Below are 20,238 nucleotides of genomic sequence, written 5' to 3'. Positions count from 1 at the left end.
CCTTTCATTATTTATGCGTTAATCACATGAAAAAAATATTATATTTATCATGTGGCTAGTTTAAATATAATCAACTTGATTTGGAGGAAAAAATTAATTTTCTTCCCGTAAGTATAGAAGGGCAGCAATTTCAATTTTGTACAAATCTATTTTAACAATTTTATTTTATAATTTTAAAAGTTCGCATATTAAAAACAAAAATACCCAAAATTTGATAAAACGGCCTGAAAAGTGAACCTGATTAGGCTAGTTACTTGGATATCACGCGTATTTTTATTTTGTCATTGGGCCATTTTTGTCTTCAATATACGAAATATAAAATTACAATACAAAATTACCAAAATGGATTCATACAAAATTAAAATTACCATTTGTTTATACTTAATTATAAGACTAAAACTATATTTTCCTTTGATCTCGACTAGATTTTCCAGCTAATTTAGTTATGTTTCTAAACAAAATTACATTGGAATTTATGTATTAGAGAGGACTCGTTTGAAATTGAGGTGATTGATCCAAGTTGTAGGGGGGATCCAGCAGAGTGTGAAGTGTACTTAATAAGATGGCTGTGATCATGGCGACAGAATTAACGAGGGGCGAACTTCCAACCTGTGATTACCACTTGGCATGCAGACAACGAATTGATAATTACAAAGGTACAAAGGTAATTAACGTGGGAGGGGGTCGTTGATCATATGTTCATTCATGTGTGAACTCAGATCCAGGTGTAGATGTGAATGCTAGCTTTGTTAATTTCCATCGACAATCATATCTAGGATCAAGATTTTTGTCGCCATCCACTGATAATTAATTTCGATTCCTTCCACAAAATTATATTTAATTTGAGAAATTATATCTAATACTTCTAAAGTTTGCTTTTATCTAACAAATAAGTCATTCATTAATCAAAATTTTTATCGAATTTGTTGATATTAACAAAAGAAAATAAAAATTCAAACGGCAGAACTTTCATGCAAACTAAAGATTATCTAGTGGGCTGTGAATAGGTTAGACACTAATGATGAGGTGTTTAGTTTTATTTTCAAAATTTAATTTTCAATTTTACAGTATTTCAAATTCAAAGCTTGTTGATTTATCCAAAAACCATTTTCAATGAAATTTGCAGTCTAGTGTACTGAAAACATACTTTTCAAACCACATTCTAGGCCGATCTAGCCAGTAAAAATACAAGATTTATGAAATACTTGTATAACAAATTATATAAATTCAAATAATTCTCATATCGAACATATTTTTATTTGTCGCAGAAAAACTAATAAAACTGAAAATAAAAATGGAAACAAAACTAAATGGACCATAGGTATGGCCCGTTCAAGCTGGAACTTATAGATCATTGATTGCCATACGAGCCTAATCCATTTCCTTGATTGTCAGCCCAGGTCTGGTAATGTTACTTTCAGTATCTACATACGGCCCTGATAATTAACAAGAAGACATTATTAAATTCCAGAAAAGCATCGTTTTCCGACATAGGTGATGCACAGAATACAAGTCAACGGTTTTGGTATTCGATCCACTAGATGGATGGGTGGGAACAAGTAATGAGTGTTGGACGTTGACTTCACTTGCATGCTTGGTGCAAAGCACAATTGGCTGTCAATTAAACACGTTTATTTTCTACATACTTTTTTATATTGCTTTCACGTGCTTCTAGTTTTTTAGCATGAAAATATCAAACAGTGTAAATTATATCGTGTTAGCAGTACAACGATGATGAAAAAGTTGGACTCATTTTGAATCTTGTGCGAGTGGAAACCACTTTAACTTGTTAGCAATATTTACAAACTTTTATGATAGTTTTGACGTTGGAGATCGAGGAAGAGGGCCGCCGGCTATCAAAGACGAGGAACCATGCCATCGTGCCATATATTTTTCTTTACTGTGGAAGAATTTTCGAAAGGGATGATTGGAATGTTTACCTACTTGTTAAAGAATAACATGCAAGATAATGACCAATAGAGACTTTAGTTACTATAATATGGAATTTTGAAGTTTGAGTCTTGTAGGATAAGTAATCTATTCTCTACTAGCTACTTCGATGTTGATTCAAATAGTCATTAAGTTATCCTTAAGTAGAGACGTTTGTTTGTTTGTTTTGACAACCACGGCTGAGAAGAGATGACGGAAGGCGAATGATGAAACCGGCTCTTTTTTTTTTCGTCCCAAACTTCCAACTCCCTTGTTGTTGGTTTGAGGAGCAGCAGTTGGGAGTTAGCGATTGCTTTGCATTTTGCTGTTAAAAATAGTAGGAAAAGGGGGTTTGGGACAAGCCTCGTGATTCTTTCTTTTAATTTTTGGTACCAAATACGAATTCTCGAAAAGTGAGGGACCGAAAAAAGCATACCCTCCTTTATGGGCCTAAAAAAGGCAATTTAACCTGCAGCACGCATCCAGGAATTTGACATTGAAAATTGGTACTTGCGTCTAGAATGGGCATTCCCCCAAGTAAAGATCAATCTCAACTGTTCCATTTGCCATTAAAATCAGCCCCACGAGGAGGGAAGTTGAAGTTGGGCCAGATTCGGGTTAGGGATCGAGGTCGTTTTCTGGATCGTTTGGCTCGTAAATGTTTGGAGAACTTGAGAAAGAAGGGTAGATTGTCAGGCAACTTAAGTTCATTAAGTGATTCCCAATGAAAATTCTCTAATGTTTAAGTCAGTTTAGGGGATCTCAATCGAAGGACAAGTGAAGAATGTTTTGTTGAAAGTAGAAATAACTTACCTTAATCTAAAATAATTGTGTGGTACTTACGGAGTCAAACATCTGTATTTGTACGGATTCACGTGGCGTGATCTTGAACTTTCAGGTACAAGATTATCATCAGTCCTGTTTCTAGGTCAACAAGCAGAGCCAGTCCAGGTGCAACCCAACTCGATTAAAAACATGTTGATCCTTGTTTTGTAAGGATATTTTGCCGTTATAGGAGATATTTTGATCTTTCTGCAGTTATGACTCATATATCTTGGTCAGGGCCCTCAACCTACTAATTTCTTTTTGGGCAACATTACACTTTTAGTTTTATAAGATAATGGGTTCGTTACTTTTAGTCCTCTACTTTATGAAATTTTTAAAACGATTCTAAAATTGAAAAAATTCGATACATTTAGTCCCATATCCAAGTTTCCATAAAGCATAGAGCACGGGACTAAATGCGTCAAGTTTTTTCAATTTTTGAAAATTCTGTAAAAATATAGGGTTAAATATGATGAATTTTCTCAATTTTTAAACTATTTTAAAAAATTTGTGAAATAGAGGACTGAAAAATATTAAATTCTCTATCTTATAAAATTAAAAATATTAAACCTTCCATACTAAGAAACTAAAAATATAATTCCGCCTAGGTTTTGTCTTTATTAGTGTCGTAATTGGGAGTCAATAAAGTTCCAACTTATCAAGTTGGGAAAAAATCATTTTCCGTGGGTCGACTGTTGGGAAAGTCGTGTACGAAATTGCTTGGTGGAAATTGAACCTTTTCCTTGCAACTACCCATTAACACATTGGATCACAATAAGCTTAACAAGGGTTTGTGGGTGGAGTTATTAAGGAAACATGACACATGGATCCTTATTACAACTTTAATTACACTAATGAACTGTCCCATCACCATTCATAAAACTTTGACCCATACTAAGTCCCAATTCTTGCTACACCCATTGTTTTGGACTACTTGATTCAGCGGACATGAATTTTGGGTCGACTCATTGCCAAAATATGCATGGTGCTTGATTTATTAATTTGAGATAATCTATGAATTAATTGTAATTTGCTAGCTAGTATTAAATTTTCAATACAACATCTTATATATTTATTTCTAGTAAATGCTTAAAAAACGTCAAAAATAGAATTACTCTAATGATTGTCCAAATAACCAATTAAAATTATTTTATTATTAAATTTTAAAAGATAATAAAATAATAAAATTTAACTAATTAATAAAGAATCCACAAACCAATAAATGACATTTTATTAGCATATTCCAACTCGGAACTCTCTCTCTATATTATATACATATATATGATCATGATGACCTTAACCCTACTTGGCTAGAATTGATTTTGTGGTATTAATGTAACTAATTGGGGTCAATATACATTCAATGCACCGCACAATATTTACTCGGACCATAAAGTGATCCAATAAATAGCTACGAATGTGTCTCAAAATAGGCCCGCCCCAAAGAACGTGGAAGAAAATTCAAAAGTGGACCAAAATTTTTGATTTAGGGCAACGTGATTTTAATTTCCTTATGAAAAATTTCAACGTAATGAATTGGTCTAATCAAATTTGAATTTATTATACAATAAGTATAATATATTTATGATATATATATATATATATATAATATTTATGTGCAATTAAGTGAAAGTGATTAATTACAAGTGATCACTTGTTAGGAGATTCTATAACTAGTTCATTTTAATTAATTTTGATCAAATTTAAATTGATAAGATTTTTTTATTATATTATTTTCTTATATATATACATATTTTTTGGAGGCAGAACAGAAAAAGAAAATTTTTGTGTGTAACAGGTTTGGTTGAATCGAATCAATCACAAAGTAGCTGTATTACATTTGGTTAATTTTTCTGACTGCACATTAATGACACGATAAATGTATTGCACTTATTATATAATTTGTTCAAATTTAACTAAAGTGAAACCAAGACTAAAATTTCCCAAACGGGATATATGTATACGCATCCGTTGCTACCCAATCTCATTACTGTCTATATATAGTAATCGTTGCGTGTTTCTCTTGTACAACCTGCGGAGAGAATATAGTTTGTCTATCTTCCCTCTGCAGAAACTGTTGACATCATTCCATACAATATCACTCTCTCTCTCTCATAGACACACACACACACGTACACACACACCCCATATAGTTGGAAGGAGAATATGATGGAAGACAAGAAAGCAAAGAAATCAAGATTCAAAAGAGTTTGTGTGTTCTGTGGAAGCAGTACAGGCAAGAAGGATTGCTACAGAGATGCCGCGGTCCAGTTGGGCCAAGAATTGGTACCCTACTCGCCCCAACAACGACACACACACACACACACACACACACACGTACATATATGTGTTTAGTTATGAGGTGGGGTGGGGGGGTTAATATATGATGATGATGATGATGATGATGATGAGTGTAATAGGTTTCAAGAAGTATAGATCTTGTGTACGGAGGGGGCAGCGCAGGGTTGATGGGACTGATTTCGAAGGAGGTCCATACTGGCGGACGACATGTTTTAGGGTACGTCCATTTTAACATTCAGAAAACATTCATGGACCCTCAGTTTCTTTTAACACTAGTCAACAACTTCATCATCTATATATGCATATATATATATATATATATATGTCTGTAAAAGGGCTATATACATTTATATATATATATGCTGTCTCTCCTAATTTTACGACTTTCTTGATTCAGAATCATTCCCAGAACGTTAATGTCCAAAGAGGTTAGTTTTAGTACATACACCATTAATATTCAAAAAATATGGGTCAATTATGTAATTAACGAATAGTTAAAAACAATATTTGCATGTAACGGAGCTGCAGATAACTGGTGAAACAGTAGGGGAGGTACGGCCCGTAGCTGACATGCATCAAAGGAAAGCAGAAATGGCCCGCCACTCTGACTGTTTCATAGCTCTTCCAGGCGGGTATGGCACAATGGAGGAGTTACTAGAAGTCATTACATGGGCTCAGCTCGGAATTCACGACAAGCCTGTAATAAACCCACTTCGTTTCATCATATAAAATTTTAAGTTTCAGACGTCTACACAATTTCATCAGATCTTCAAGTAATTGCTCTAACCTCCGGAAAATTCTAACTGAAATCTAGTTGGGTCGAATATCAAATTAATTACAAAATTTTTATTAAATTGACACCAATCACGAAATAAGTGTATCACATTGTGATAAAATCGATTCAGATATGGTCAGAGCTTCGATTGATCTAATATAAACATATGTAGATGATGATTTGGTGGAGAGTGTAGGTAGGTTTGCTGAACGTGGATGGATACTACAACAGCTTGCTGAGCTTCATAGACAAGGCAGTAGATGATGGCTTCATTAACCCCTCTCAGCGTCATATCATAGTCTCCGCACCAACACCTCAAGAACTACTCCAAAAACTTGAGGTACCTACACGCTCACAGTAATTCTCAATCTTATCACCACCACCACACACACACACACACACACACATATGTTTGTTGATGTTTTTGTTCTTATTCATTATTGCATGTTGGGGTTGGGGGGGGGGGTCCATTTTTGTGTGTGGTATGGTATTAGGAGTACGTCCCTCTGCATGATGGAGTGGTCGCTCAGGCACTCTGGGAGGTTGAACAACTGGAGCTCAACAATTCCCTCCAATCTCATCAGATTCCTAGTTAACTAGCCCTCCACTTCTGTATCCAAGCTTTCAAGCAGAAATTCTAGTTCAGATTGGATTCCGTCAATATATTGTTTTCTAATTGATGTATAATTCAAGAAAATTGACTAATCGCACTATAATTATATCATATTTATTGTGTAATTGGTTTGATTCGTCCAAATTTATTAACGTAAGAATTTTCCTTGTGGCCTAATTGGTTTCTTTTAATTTTTACTATTATGTCATATATGTACTTTATGACTTGGTTTATCTTAAATCCTTACTAATTAATTCGTAAATACTGGAGCTGGGACTTATATCTATTTGGAGAAAATTGCTATCATGCAAGTAAAATATTTGTTGAAAAAGTGCACGTGACTAAATTACTTGAATACATTTGTCGGTTATTTTTTTCTTCATCAAAATTAATTTAAATATGTCTATCAAAATAGATTTGTACAAGATTAAAATTATAATTTTTCACTATAAGAAAATGTCTCAATAACTACAAAAAGAATGATGCTAAAATTAATGTCAAAATTAATTGGACTTTTATTGTTAATTAATCTATATTATTTAATATATGTTTCAAATAATTCATTATTAAATTCGTTAACAAGTAAATTTCCATTACTAAATATATTAACAAGTAAATAATATAAATTAACAAGTAAATAATATAAATTAACAACAAAAAAAATTTCTCAAAGTAGGTTAATTTATTTGGTTGGTATTTCAACTATTTTTGTTGTGGTGTTGCTATCTTTTTGTATATGTCGTTGAATAGTGGGAAGATTAGTGGTGGGGGTGCAGGAGGTGTAATTAGGAAACAAACAGGTAAAAAACAAAAGGTAATAATAATAGCAGCCTTACATTTCTTACAACCTTAGCCTTTGCCTTTTGGCGTGCAAGAGGGTCCACCTCTGCTCTTTTCTGCTACTTTTACCTCTTTTATTATGGGTTTTAACCATATCATATATCAAAATATAAAAAATTCTTCTATAAAACTTTTAATATAAAAAATCATCCATATGTTATAAATAAATAATCATATCGCCTATGATCTGGTCAATTTCAGTCTATTTTTTTTTAAAAACAATGACTAAAATACTCATTCTAGTCAACTGGTCAAATTAAGCGTATTAATATATAATTATTTTAATTTATAATTATTAAATATATTTATAATATAAATAAACAAGGTACTTTAATAGCAAATCGTGCGTGTGGACCAATTTCTGTACGGGTTTTTTTTAAATAAATGAAAGGGTTAATTGTACCAAACCCCTCTAAAAATAGTATAATTACATCTTATCTTTAAAGGATAAATTGCATAACACCCCCTGTATTTTATGATGAACTGTGCCAGATCCTTCTGTGTAATATTTAATTTAGAAAAAGAAAACCCTTTTCATGGAGTGCATGTCACACACTTAAAATGCATGTGGACTTCTTTTTTGACATTTTTTGAAATTATTTTATGTTTGCAAAAGTCTATTTGCTTATATAAGAGAAAATTAATATTTTAGTTTAAATATACTTTAATAAATTTTCTATATAAAAAGTTTAAAATTTAAATTAACAAATCATAATATAAAACTTTAGTTATGCTTAATTTAAATTTATGTATTATTAATTAAATCATAATACCCAAATTAAAAGTTATACTTGTTTAAAGTTTCATCTTCAAACCACATGAAAAATCTCATTTTTGGTCCCACTAAATAGAGTTATTATCACTTTTGATCCCAAACTTTACGGGCTCAACACTTTTGGTCCTAAAACCTTAAATTCTTAAAACTGTTGGTCTTGTTAAGTTTTGATAGAACCGTTAGTACAACTGTCAAGGTCCGGAAAAAAACGTACTTCAAGCATTTATTCGACTTCTTGGAGGGAAAAAATGGCGCCAACAAGCACTTTTTGCCTATTTATACATATAAATAACACACAAGCACTTCTAACCTATATACACAATATTTTCATTTTTTTTTTTAATCACTTCAACTTGAGAGCAATATGTCAAAAGATGTCACAAACATCTCAAAAAATGCCTCAAATATTGAATGTTATTGTCACAAATCTACTCATTATTATAATAAATAAATAATAATTCAAAATAATTTATTTAGTTTGTATAAATTATATTAGAATTAGTAAAATAAATAATTTATTTATTAAAAAATATTAATTATTGAATTAATTTTTTAAAAAAATATTCCTTCTTCCCAACCCTACCATCATGCCCACCCTCAATTCTTGCCTATGGCCTCCCTCCCACCTCCCTCCCACCTCCCTATTACAGCCTACGATCTCGTCGCACTTGCGCCCTGCCTTTCACCTTCCTCCGCCATCGTTCGCCATCAAAATATATATGTATAAATGTATAAATATATACATATAAATATGTCCAATTATATCATATTTATGCTTTTTATATTGTATAAACATATATATATATATAATTTATTAATTTTAATAAAATTTAGTTATAAATAAAAATAAAAACAAATCTTTAATTTTATAATTCAAAATAATTTATACAAGTGTGATAATTTTTTAATTTAAATTTATAACCTAGTAACTAATTTTTATTAATATATTAATTAAATAATTTAATATTTCAACTATTAAGAGGTATAATTTTATATACAGATCCAATAAAAAAGATAACAAAATTATTTAGACTTAAAATAAAAATTAGTTAAATAATAAAAAAATATAGGATCATATTGTACATCCCTATAAACATTAGTTTGACACCCCTCTCTATCTTTTAGTAATTACAAAACATCCATGAGATATTTCTGTTATTAAAAATTTAAATTAAAGTTTGACTGAATTAAAAGGGGTATTTTTTTTGTTTTAAAAACTGTTAAGGTGGTTTCTATAATTTTTAAAAAGACAAGGATGATTTGTGTAAGATGGCAATAGGTGAGAGAGTGTAAATATAATTATCCCTTAATAAAATTAATTACTAGATTATAAATTAAAATTAAAGAATTATCAGACTTTTATAAATTATTAGGTTTTATGAAAGTTAAGAGATTATTTAACCTTTATTTTCGTTTAAAACTATATTTTAATAAAATTAATATATTATAATTAAAAATAATATATATTTATATAAATCATATTATAATTCGTAAAATATAATTTATTTCTTAAAAAGATAATTTGGATATTAAATTATGTTTTTTGAAAAAATTATCCTTTCTTCCTCAATCCCACTGCCATAAATATAAAATTATAGAAAAGATAAAGGCTTAAAAAAATACTAAAAAAATTATCACAAGTGGGGCGAGGTCGTAGACCACAATCAGGCGGTGGGAGCGAGGGCACAGGCAGAAGTTGACGGTGGACATGATAGTAGGAATATTTTTTTAAAAAAAATAATTTGATAATCAATATATATTTAATAAATAAATTATTTATTTTACTAGTTCTCATAAAATTTATATAAACTACATAAATAATTATTTATTAATTATAATAATGAGCAGCTTTGTGACAATAGTATTCAATATTTGAGCATTTTGAGACATCTTTTGACCTAAAAGATGAAAATATTTTGTAAATAGGCTAAAAGTGTTTGTGGGTTATTTACATGTATAAATAGAAGAAAAAATGCTTGTTGGAGCCATTTTTCCTCTCCAAGAAGCTGAATACAAGCCTGAAGGGTGTTTTTTTTGGAAGCTGGGAGTTGATTAACGATACGTGTGAAATCACGTGCCATTTCTTAACGACATGTGTGAAGCCTGTCATCGATTCTATATATACATATAGCATTCATAAACATCTGAAAGGTTTTATGTCCAGCATCTATCGAACACAGAAATTAAAATTTGCATATTCGCCACACGTTTAAGATAGACAGACATGTCTTGCAATAGATTTTTAGTTGAGGTTTCACGCACTGAATTGTATAGAGAAAGGAGTAGTGTCAGTATCCTTTTATAATGTCATTTGCACAAGTATATATATACAACTCTAATTATGGTGTGGTCAAAACTGATGATCAAAGAGGGCTAATGGCTGAGAATATTAAGAAGAGAAACTCTAGTTTTCACTAAACTCCTAAACAAGGCTTCTAATCCCTCTTCTAGTTCCTGGATGCTCATTTCTGTTGCTTTCAGTTGCTTCAGTGTGATCTTGTCCATGCCTTTGCTTGACTTGTGCATGTTCAAGGAAAACAACTCCTGATCAGCACCATTTTCTTGCTCTGTCTCGGAATGTACACGTTTCGTCTTGGAAAGCAACGACCAACTTCTTCGCTTTGATCCTTCCGTTTCCCCGGACAAGAGCATCAGTAGAGATTTTAGGACTGAGGAATCGAGGGCCTCCGTTTCTTTGAGCATCGTCCCGATGGCTGGGAGTGGTGTAGCACTTTGGTTGAAGCTCTTCAAATTCTTGATGCATTTCTTGACCATCTTGTCCATCTTCTTTCTTGAGGCTACATAAGCATTGATGTCGTCCCGTGTGGCGTTTTCACCTCTGTTTCTCCTGATGGAGGATTCGAGATCTTGAATGGATTCTTTGGTTGAACGCACAACATCTCTTGAAAATCCACAGAGGTCCACAAGCCTTAGAGATTCCTCAAGCAACTCATTTACCCAATTTTCGCCTTGTCCCTGTGAAAGGGCTTGTTGGACTGAAGACATCTGAATCAGATTATCGATGCTTTCATGCAAATCTCTGAGTCTAGCCAAGTTTGCGCATACAGAAGCGGCTGACATTGATGCGGCTTCTGAGGACTTTAACCTCAACAGATGATCTTCAACGCTTTCCATTACCGGATGAGATTGAGACGGGAAACTGTTTGATCTAGAGTGGAAAGCAGCCATCTTTTTGTACCAAAATCAACTCTTTAAGGGTGAATGTAGACTATTTGGTATTGAGAAAGATGTTGAGTGGTTGAAGCCATCTCATCGGTACGAGCTATATATAGAGAGATAGGTAAAGAAAACAAAAGGAATATGTTCCACCTACAATGTCTCATCCCTGCAACGAACAATGCTGTGCACGAGTTCCTTGTCCCACGGATCTTGAACATGAAAAACTCAATCATACAGATCTCAATTAGCTGCACTACTATTGCTGATCCACAAGCATGAGGAATCTTGACAGGTATGAATTTGATTTAATTAATAAACAGTTACCCGTCTAGCCCATCGACTCATAAATGGACCTATCATCAAACGTCTCCCAACCGCAAAGCTGCGAATAAAAGATTAGTCATGTTAGGCTGGAGGCTTCTGATCTTCAGACAAGGATGGAAAAATATACATAGGTGCGCACACGAGTATGACTAAACCTGTCTTGCTGTAGTCTGTGTTCTGCCAGCAACTTGCATTATATATATTGTCCGTGTTGCGGGGTAAATTTATTACAAGTGCATGATCAACATCGCCGAAAATGGCGATTATGTGCATTAAATTTATCAATCATTTGCATAAAATAAGAACAAGAGGTTCCGCATTTCTCGATTAATGCGTGTCATTCTTGTGCTAATCTTCTCTGTATCATTTCAATTTTATCGGATGTCTCCACAGGGACGAGAACAAGAGGTTCCTGTCCTCGTTTAACAGTTTTCCGGGGCAGGATTTCTTGTTTCATGTTATCAACTCCTTAGATAATTTCTTATAATGCAATTTCCAGAGCCTGATGCCATATATATATAACTCATGCATGGACACATCAAGCTCTTCTTCCAACAGTTGGCCAAGACACCAACTTGGCTTACCCCTATTAAAATTTAATTAATTAGTTTGACTAATAAAAATATTAAATTCATAATTATTACAATAATCAAAGTAAACTAAATATAATATAACTGTAATTAATTCTTGTAAATATTACTCTGACAACAAGAGGTGGGTTGAAATTTACCATTAATAAAATTTTCAGTCTCTTAATAACAAATTTAAAAATTAAAACTTACATTTATATAATCATAAATTTTAAAAAAATTATGAACAACTTTTATATCTAACCTTATCTAGTTGTCCCGAGAAATTTAAATAAAAAGTTACCAAATAAAACAATGAACAATTAATTTAACATTTCAAATAAATTGATCATTTTGCACATTCTTTTGGGCTCTCTCAAAAATTGATATGAAAAAATTATCAAAAGAAAGATTTGGTGTGATTATACGTATACTCATGTAGTTTGAAAAATAACATTTAGCATCCTGGAATTTCCTTTTGTCTAACAAATAATTCCCTAAGGGATTTATTTGTTAGATGGAAGTAAACTGAGGAGGTGCTAGATATAATTTTTCAAACCATATGAGATTTGCGTGTAACTTTAGAGGAAGGAGGTGTAATTATTCGTAATGATAAGTAAAATACATCTAAGTGTTGTATATTTGATTTGTGATTAATTTGATTGTATCAAATGTAGCTTGATTAAGAATTTAACCATATCAACATGGTCGTAATTAAAGTAATGGGCAGCCTAAGCTTAACAGCAGAATTAAGTATATATAGAAACCTAGGTAGCATGCAAGGCGAAAGCATAACATGTAAGTTGCAGCCACTAGGACAAAATATATACTCATCATTGGACATTGTACAAGATTCAATAAATAGTATTAAAGTAGTTATTTTTTCCCTTTAAATTTTAGGGTTTATTGTGTTTCCCAATTTTGCTCATCATCTTTCACACTGTTCTAAACACAACTTATTAAGCATCAAGAATTCCAAGACCGCTTGCCCATAAGCATATCATGGCTAATAGGCTATTGTGGATTGTTATTCCAAGTTATTGCCTCAATTTACTTATATATTTACAAGTAATCTTAGAAAAATAATTTTTATTTTTTAAAAAAGAAATGGTTTTTGAAACGTTTTATTTTTTGAATTAGTCTAAAAAGTTGGCTGTAAATCCATTTTTCAGAAGATAATGATCGCGTAATTGTGTGTTAAATTAAGATACAAAAATAATATTCTCATCTCAATCTATTCATGTATTGAATCCTCCCACTTTGAGAACGATCAATGTCATTTGCATTCCCATTACTGCGAAACAAAATGAATACATTATAGCAGGTTTTTTATATCACATAATAATTATATTTTTTCTCGAAATATTATGAAAATAATTTCAATTTATTAAAAAAGGAAAGAAAGAATTGATGGTACATATATAGTGACAAGCATATTTATTGCTCAAACTAGGATTAACCAACACCGCACAGAATCCCCGCCAGAACATAAAAAAACAATGATCCTCGGTATTAAAGACAAGCCGGTTGTATCAGTCATCACCGTAACAAACCCGCCACGAAGAGATCGGGTCCATGCCCATCAGTAAAGACTAAAGAGTATCAAGATTGGATAATTCTCTTACTCCCGGACTCAAATTCGTGTGAATCGACGATACAATGAGAAAAAATTCAAAAATTGGTGTCATATAAAGATTGATTATACGGCCAACCTACCCCAGCCCTCATTGTCAAGGTGGGAAAGGCGACAAATTCTGTGAAAACCCATGCATAATAATTTCACGGGTGACGGGACAGTTGGATGTAAATTCCCTGCGGCTACTTGGTCTTCGCTTGTGAACTTCTTCTCGACTATTTTTCTACTTTTTCTTGCTTATTTTTTAAGTGTTTGGGACTTTGTTCTAGTGTTTAACTTCTCCTAATGGGTGGGACGGCGAAGATGATGGGAGCGGTGGCAGTGGTTATGTGGGTGGCTTTCCTCTGCTGCCACCGCCGCCGCAGGGGGGCGGCGGCAGCTGAGGTTCGACGGTAAGAGGGGGGAGTTCAGGATTCTACAAGTGGCAGATATGCACTATGCTGACGGCAAGAGAACCCCTTGCGAGGACGTGTTTCCGCAACAGATGGCGTCTTGCTCTGATCTCAACACCACTGCCTTCATTCGCCGTGTTATTCTTGCCGAGAAACCTGACCTTATTGTTTTCACTGGTCTCTAACTTGTTCTTTCTGTGATGCGAGAAAGCCCTAATAATTCTTGTTAGATTTTTAGAGTCGGGGCTTCTTGTCCTGTTTCAATTTTTCTGCAGCAGCCTCTATTGTTTTTCTGTATTTGTCTTGTTAAAAAGGATTGTTTTTCAGCCCTCATGTGACTTGATCAAGTTTCCTTCTTGGTTACTGCAGAGTTGCACTGAAGTTCTAGCTCTGGCCATGTAGCCATATACAGTCCTACATTTTATGGTTTTTACTTAAAGACGAATTTTGCACTCTGCTTAGCAATTGACACTTGACTTTAATTATCAATATTGATTGGTTAATGCCAAAATTACTTGATGATGCAGGGGATAATATTTTTGGGTTTGATGCAACTGATGCAGCATCGTCAATGGATGCTGCCTTTGCTCCTGCAGTATCGGCAAACATCCCATGGGCTGCTGTTCTTGGAAATCATGATCAAGAGTCTACTTTATCCCGGGAAGGTGTGATGAAACACATTGTCAGCATGAAGAATACTTTGTCTCAGCTTAATCCTCCCGAAGCTCGTGTTATTGATGGATTCGGAAATTACAATTTGGAGGTCCACGGAGTTGAAGGTTCTCGTTTGGCAAATAAATCAGTTCTCAATCTCTACTTCCTGGATAGTGGCGATTACTCAACTGTTCCATCTATTCCTGGCTATGGTTGGATTAAACCGTCTCAGCAGCTATGGTTTGAACGCACTTCCTCGAAACTTCAGGTAGTCACCTGGAGCACATTTGAGTTTTGCAGCTTTTCATTGGAATTTTCATAAGTAATTAATGTTGAAGTAGTTCATTCATTTAATGCAATTGGTTGTTCTGATGCAGCGGGCTTACGTGAACAAGCCAGAGCCACAAAAAGGTCCAGCTCCAGGACTGACATACTTTCACATTCCATTGCCTGAATTTGCAAGCTTCGATTCGTCAAACTTCACAGGGGTGAAACAGGAAGGGATTAGCTCTGCATCAGTGAATTCAGGCTTTTTCACAACCATGGTGGCAGCAGGGGATGTGAAGGCTGTTTTCACAGGTCACGATCATCTCAATGACTTCTGTGGTGAATTAACTGGTATACATCTATGCTATGCTGGTGGTTTTGGGTATCATGCTTATGGGAAGGCTGGATGGTCCAGGAGGGCAAGGATGGTGGTAGCATCTTTGGAGAAAACAGAGAAAGGATCATGGGAAACAGTCAAATCTATCAAAACATGGAAACGTCTTGATGATGAACATCTAACTGCTATTGATGGTCAGGTGCTCTGGAGCAAAAGCTCTGGCAGTAAGCATAAGTTAAATTGAGATTTTCTTTGGCAGCTTTTTGATCATGCTAAAAACAAACATAGTAAACGGATAAAAGGGATTGCAGAGTAAAATTATGAAGGAAAAAATTTGTCCTAATCTGTGTAATGAATCTTTTTAATTAAGTTATTATGGATTTTTGGAACTTGGGATGATTCTGTTATGGTGCAGTCTTTTAAGCATGTGAGAATTTATGTATGTTTCAAAGACAAAAATTGGAACTTCAACAAAAAGTTATGATATATATTTCCTGGAGTAAAGTTTCTGATAGCTGTCTCAATATATAGTTTCAAACAATGTATACAAGTTAGAAAGATGCAAATGAGGAGACCTCATGATTGTATCCAGCACCAATATAGTTGAGAAGGCAAACTCTAGCTTTTAACATGAGGCTGAAGACAGCTGCGAGCTTTCTTCTGATTATTGCAGGCTGAATTCTAATGCCTCAAGTTGTTTGAGCATATCTAGTGTTGATCCAAGATTGGCTTCTTTCCTGCAGTAGTTGTCCAGGAGAAACATTCTGTATCTATCTTCTCATTTTCATTCACAGTGACTTCACCTTCACATTATATGCATTTGTTCTGCAACATCTTTCTCACTGTAGAGCAAACATTTCGTGTTGATCTTGCCTTTGAAGGATAAACGCTATAAATTGCGGTCTCAAACACATTTATGCTGTGATTTCTTGTACTTCTCTAAGCAACTAAACCAATGAAACACGGTCTTAAGCTTGGGTTCCACATACCAACATGTCGTTCTATGTTGCAATCAAATTCTTGGAACACTTGTCAATTGACTTGAAATGTCAACGTTGTAGCAACAGAATAGGCTCTAACTTCATTAGCTAGACGTTATTCAAGCTCTTGCTCATATTCTTTTGTCTGTGAGAAAACCTCCCTAGTCACACTGCACTCATCCAATAGCCTTAGAGAGTCACTTGAAAGCTTTCTGCGCATTTCTTGTTTCTTTTGTGGGAGAGTACTTGTTGTCTGAGAAGCAGCTGAAGCAAATCATCTTTGCACTCATACAACTGCTTGAGGGCATCAAGTTTCTGATGCATGATTGTCAAAGATGAGAACATGCCCTCAGAGGACTTTGGCCTCTGCAAATGCTCCTCGATGTGCACCAAAGAAAAAGGATTAGGTGCAGAAGTAAAGCTGATAGAACACCAGCTGTTTGTTGCCAACTTGCGATTTTCTTTATGTTGGAATTGACCAATTGCTAATACAGCTTCTTGGCTTCGAGGAGCGGTGGAAACAAACTTCATACATGTGTGTTGTATAAGATCAAGTTGGGAAAACCGGAGGAATCACATTCTTGTTGTCTGGTTGTCATGACTAGTCTGTTCTTTTCTTTCTTGATTGATGATTATGACTAGTTTGTTCTGGCTTGTTGGGTCTCAGGAGGCAATTTAACATAGAAAATATAAGATCGCTTACAACTACCCTTCTCAGAAACCAATTCTTCATGCAGGGCTTAGTTTTCTTGAGCTTTTTGCAGTTTTATGCTCAACCAATGTGGCAGAAGAACATGCAATGCTTTGCATCAGCGATGTTGGATCATGTGGAAAATTATTTGTTGACTGAATAAATTAAAAACCAGTTGAGGGGCAATTCATCAACAATTTTGCCTGTTTTCCCTATTAGTTGTTCTCTACAGGTCCAGAAAATGGAACCTTGACAGTATCTTAAGGACTCTGCTTCATTATGGAATCAAGTAAAATTTAAATGCTATGACAGGGGCGCAAAAGAAATCATTGGTTTTTCCAACCATCAGCACATTGATGACCTCATGATATCAGTTTCACCAGCTGTGTTTGCTTATGGTATAGGCACACAGAGTGAACTACTTACTCCTGCTAGAAATATTTCCTCCTTTGACAAGTTGAGCATTGTTATCTTCCATCCAACTTTTCAAATCTACGAGGACAAGCACAGAGAATTTGTGACAGCTTAGCATGAGATATATGATCTAATAGTTGATTATAATTGATATGTGAACGGAAAAGGCCATGGGACAGATTGTTTCCAGATAGTTACTGACGTCTTGATATCTTTATTGCTGAATTACAATGAAGCTAATAGTTGATTGTAGCTAAGGTCATCCCATTGGCCTTTTCCGTTTCTATAATTCAACTTATTGAAGTTCTGCCACGTGACTGGAGCCCTGTTGAGTTAGAAATTTGTTAATCATCTATAAAGGAACCGAGTCTATAGAAGACGAAATTGACAGAAAAACTGGATGAATTATTACTTTGTAAAGAATTCTTCTGTCTGGAACTATTAAGTTTTCTTGATGCCCCAATATGAGTAGATCATCTTCTACTCGAAAAGATGAAGTACATATATTGTGTTGAATATGGTTTGATGGGTGGTCTTGCATCTCATTTCTGGACCTTTTTCTTCTGCAAAGGAAGTCAAACATCTTCTCTTCTGATGAAATTCAATTTTATGGCCAGAACCCAGAGGCTGAGAAGCTTAAGTGAATCGAGCCCAGACTTCCAGCCTTTAGTTTCTTGGAACTAAAATTTTCAGCTTAAATATGAACATCCAGAAAGGTCTTGGCATTAGAAGGGGCCAAAAGAAAGGAAAAAACAAAAGATCGGGAGATCTTATCAAATATTGAGTTCGAAAACAGAAAATAAGATGAATAGAAATGGATAAGATTTGAATATTGCTTTTATAGATAATTGCTGTAGCCATAGACATATTTACAATTGATTGTGTCCCACTACCAAAATGAAAGCCTAGTGGTTAAGGGCATTAAGAAGGGAAACTCTTGTTTTCAATGAACTCCTGAAGAATGCTTCTAGTTCTTCTTCAAGTTCTTGGATAGTCATTTCTGATGCTTGCAGCTGCTTCAAGACATTTTGCATATCAATAGTGTTCATGTCTTTTCCTGACTTGGGGAGCTCCAATGAGAGCGAGGACTCGGAGCAACATTCTTGATCTCTCTCATATTCTACACGGCTGGTTCGAATGAACTTGGAAAGGAAAGACCAATTTTGTTGCTTCGATCTTTCCTTCTCCCCAGATAAAAGTATCAGTATAGACTTCAGGACTGAGAAACCAAAGGCCTCTGTCTCCTTCAACATCAGACTCTTCATCTAAGAGCATTATGCAATTTTTGTCCAAGTTCTTGAAATTCTTGATCAACTTCTTGACCATTTTGTTGATCTTCTTTCTTGAGGTCATATAAGCATTTATGTTGTCTGCCAAGGCAGCTTCACCTCGATTTCGCCTGATGGAGGACTGAAGATCTTGAACAGATCCCTTTGTTAAACTCAGGACATCTCTAGCAAAACCACAAAGATCTACAAGCCCAAGTGACTCTTCAAGCAACTCATTAGTCCATTTCTCACTGTTTGCGTGGGAGATGGCTTGTTGGGTTGACGGCATCTGAATCAAATTATTGATACCTTCATGTAAATCTCTGAGGATAGCCAAGTCTGAAATCACAGAAGTTGATGTTGATGTCCCTTTATTGGACCTCAACCTGCATAACTGATCTTCAACATCATTTACTATGGGATGAGATTTTGATGGCAGACTGTTTGATCGAACATGCAAATTTGCCATTTTCTTTTCAGATAATTCTTTTAGGCTGAAATTAGAACTTTTGAGTACTGAGAAGAGGTTAGGGTGCTTGAAACCATCACTTTGCACGGCCTATATATAGGGAGATAGTTAAAAACAAAAGGAATCTATTTCACCTCAGATATATCATCATTGCACAAAATTTGAAATAAATATTATGGTGCACGAGGACCTTGCTCCCCAGCTGTTGAACAGTTGAAGGTATATCTTAATCATAGAGATCTCTGCCACATTTAAACTGCTGTTCATGAAGCATGAGGAATCTTGACAGCCATGAAGTTGATATAATGATAATGGTCGTTCAATGCAACTCATACATAGTTCAGAAATATGTCATCTTTCCACTGTGATATAAAGAGAGGAAGCACAGCTTAATTTTATATGGCAGAAATGTTTCTTATCCACAGACAATGAATTAGCTTAAAACCATTGAAATCTGAAGAAATGCATCTCAGACAAAGAAGAAGCTCATGATCGACAATTCTGATATTAACAAAGCACATAATATTTGTTTTCTACACAGAAAAACAATAATTTCACACGAGTGCTGAAGTTTTATAAGGCGTAAAACTACAGTAAATGAAACTTGAAAGCTGGAGCATCAGAACAGAGATCTACAAGATCCATTTTATCAGCATCATTTGTTGGCACACATGAAATGTTAATAGTTGGTTGCCTTTCTGTCCAATACCAACATGACAATGCAATCGTGAGCAATTACAAGCTATTTTATTATAACAAGGGACATCTTGAGTAGACAATATTCCATCTGCCCCTTTTATTCATCATCCTATATATTTCTGGTTCTTAGGGAATGGCTCAACATCTTCCTATCTTAGCTTCATCGATTCTTTTCTTGAGTAAAAATGGCTCACCACACTCGATCGAACAGTTTGCCATCTAATGGTCTTCCCGCAGGTGAAGATTTCGAAGACCATTGGATCAAGCTAAATAGCTCAGAAGATGTGGCATCTTTGTCAG

General features: G+C 34.3%; 4 protein-coding genes across 6 annotated transcripts; 2 read left to right on the top strand and 2 right to left on the bottom strand.

Moving 5' to 3' along the window:
* LOC105177924 (probable cytokinin riboside 5'-monophosphate phosphoribohydrolase LOGL10) lies at nt 4,773-6,554 on the top strand. Its single transcript, XM_011101233.2, has 6 exons — nt 4,773-5,040; nt 5,175-5,272; nt 5,453-5,483; nt 5,584-5,754; nt 6,027-6,170; nt 6,325-6,554. Exons 1-6 carry the CDS (start codon nt 4,921-4,923, stop codon nt 6,424-6,426), a joined length of 666 nt encoding a protein of 221 aa, XP_011099535.1. The 5' UTR covers nt 4,773-4,920; the 3' UTR covers nt 6,427-6,554.
* On the bottom strand, nt 10,352-11,737 carry LOC105178962. Its single transcript, XM_011102549.2, has one exon. It carries the CDS (start codon nt 11,245-11,247, stop codon nt 10,432-10,434), a length of 816 nt encoding a protein of 271 aa, XP_011100851.1. The 5' UTR covers nt 11,248-11,737; the 3' UTR covers nt 10,352-10,431.
* Nucleotides 13,635-15,907, top strand: LOC105177903 (probable inactive purple acid phosphatase 29). Of its 3 annotated transcripts, XM_011101203.2 has the most exons (4): nt 13,643-13,934; nt 14,037-14,336; nt 14,687-15,081; nt 15,191-15,907. In XM_011101203.2, exons 2-4 carry the CDS (start codon nt 14,198-14,200, stop codon nt 15,659-15,661), a joined length of 1,005 nt encoding a protein of 334 aa, XP_011099505.1. In that variant the 5' UTR covers nt 13,643-13,934; nt 14,037-14,197; the 3' UTR covers nt 15,662-15,907. The 3 variants fall into 3 exon arrangements, with proteins under 3 accessions (XP_011099513.1, XP_011099505.1, XP_011099498.1); XM_011101211.2 differs by lacking the exon at nt 14,037-14,336 and having other exon boundaries at nt 13,635-13,934; XM_011101196.2 differs by having other exon boundaries at nt 13,643-14,336.
* Nucleotides 18,408-19,239, bottom strand: LOC105178953. The gene is made up of 2 exons (XM_011102543.1): nt 18,731-19,239; nt 18,408-18,630 (listed from the first exon to the last, which is right to left on the bottom strand). Exons 1-2 carry the CDS (start codon nt 19,237-19,239, stop codon nt 18,408-18,410), a joined length of 732 nt encoding a protein of 243 aa, XP_011100845.1.

This window comes from Sesamum indicum, linkage group LG2 (genome assembly GCF_000512975.1).
Source record: "Sesamum indicum cultivar Zhongzhi No. 13 linkage group LG2, S_indicum_v1.0, whole genome shotgun sequence".
NCBI classification, from domain to species: Eukaryota; Viridiplantae; Streptophyta; class Magnoliopsida; order Lamiales; family Pedaliaceae; genus Sesamum; species Sesamum indicum.
The sequence above is the reverse complement of the archived record's forward strand: the minus strand, read 5'-3'. Positions and strand labels throughout refer to the sequence as shown.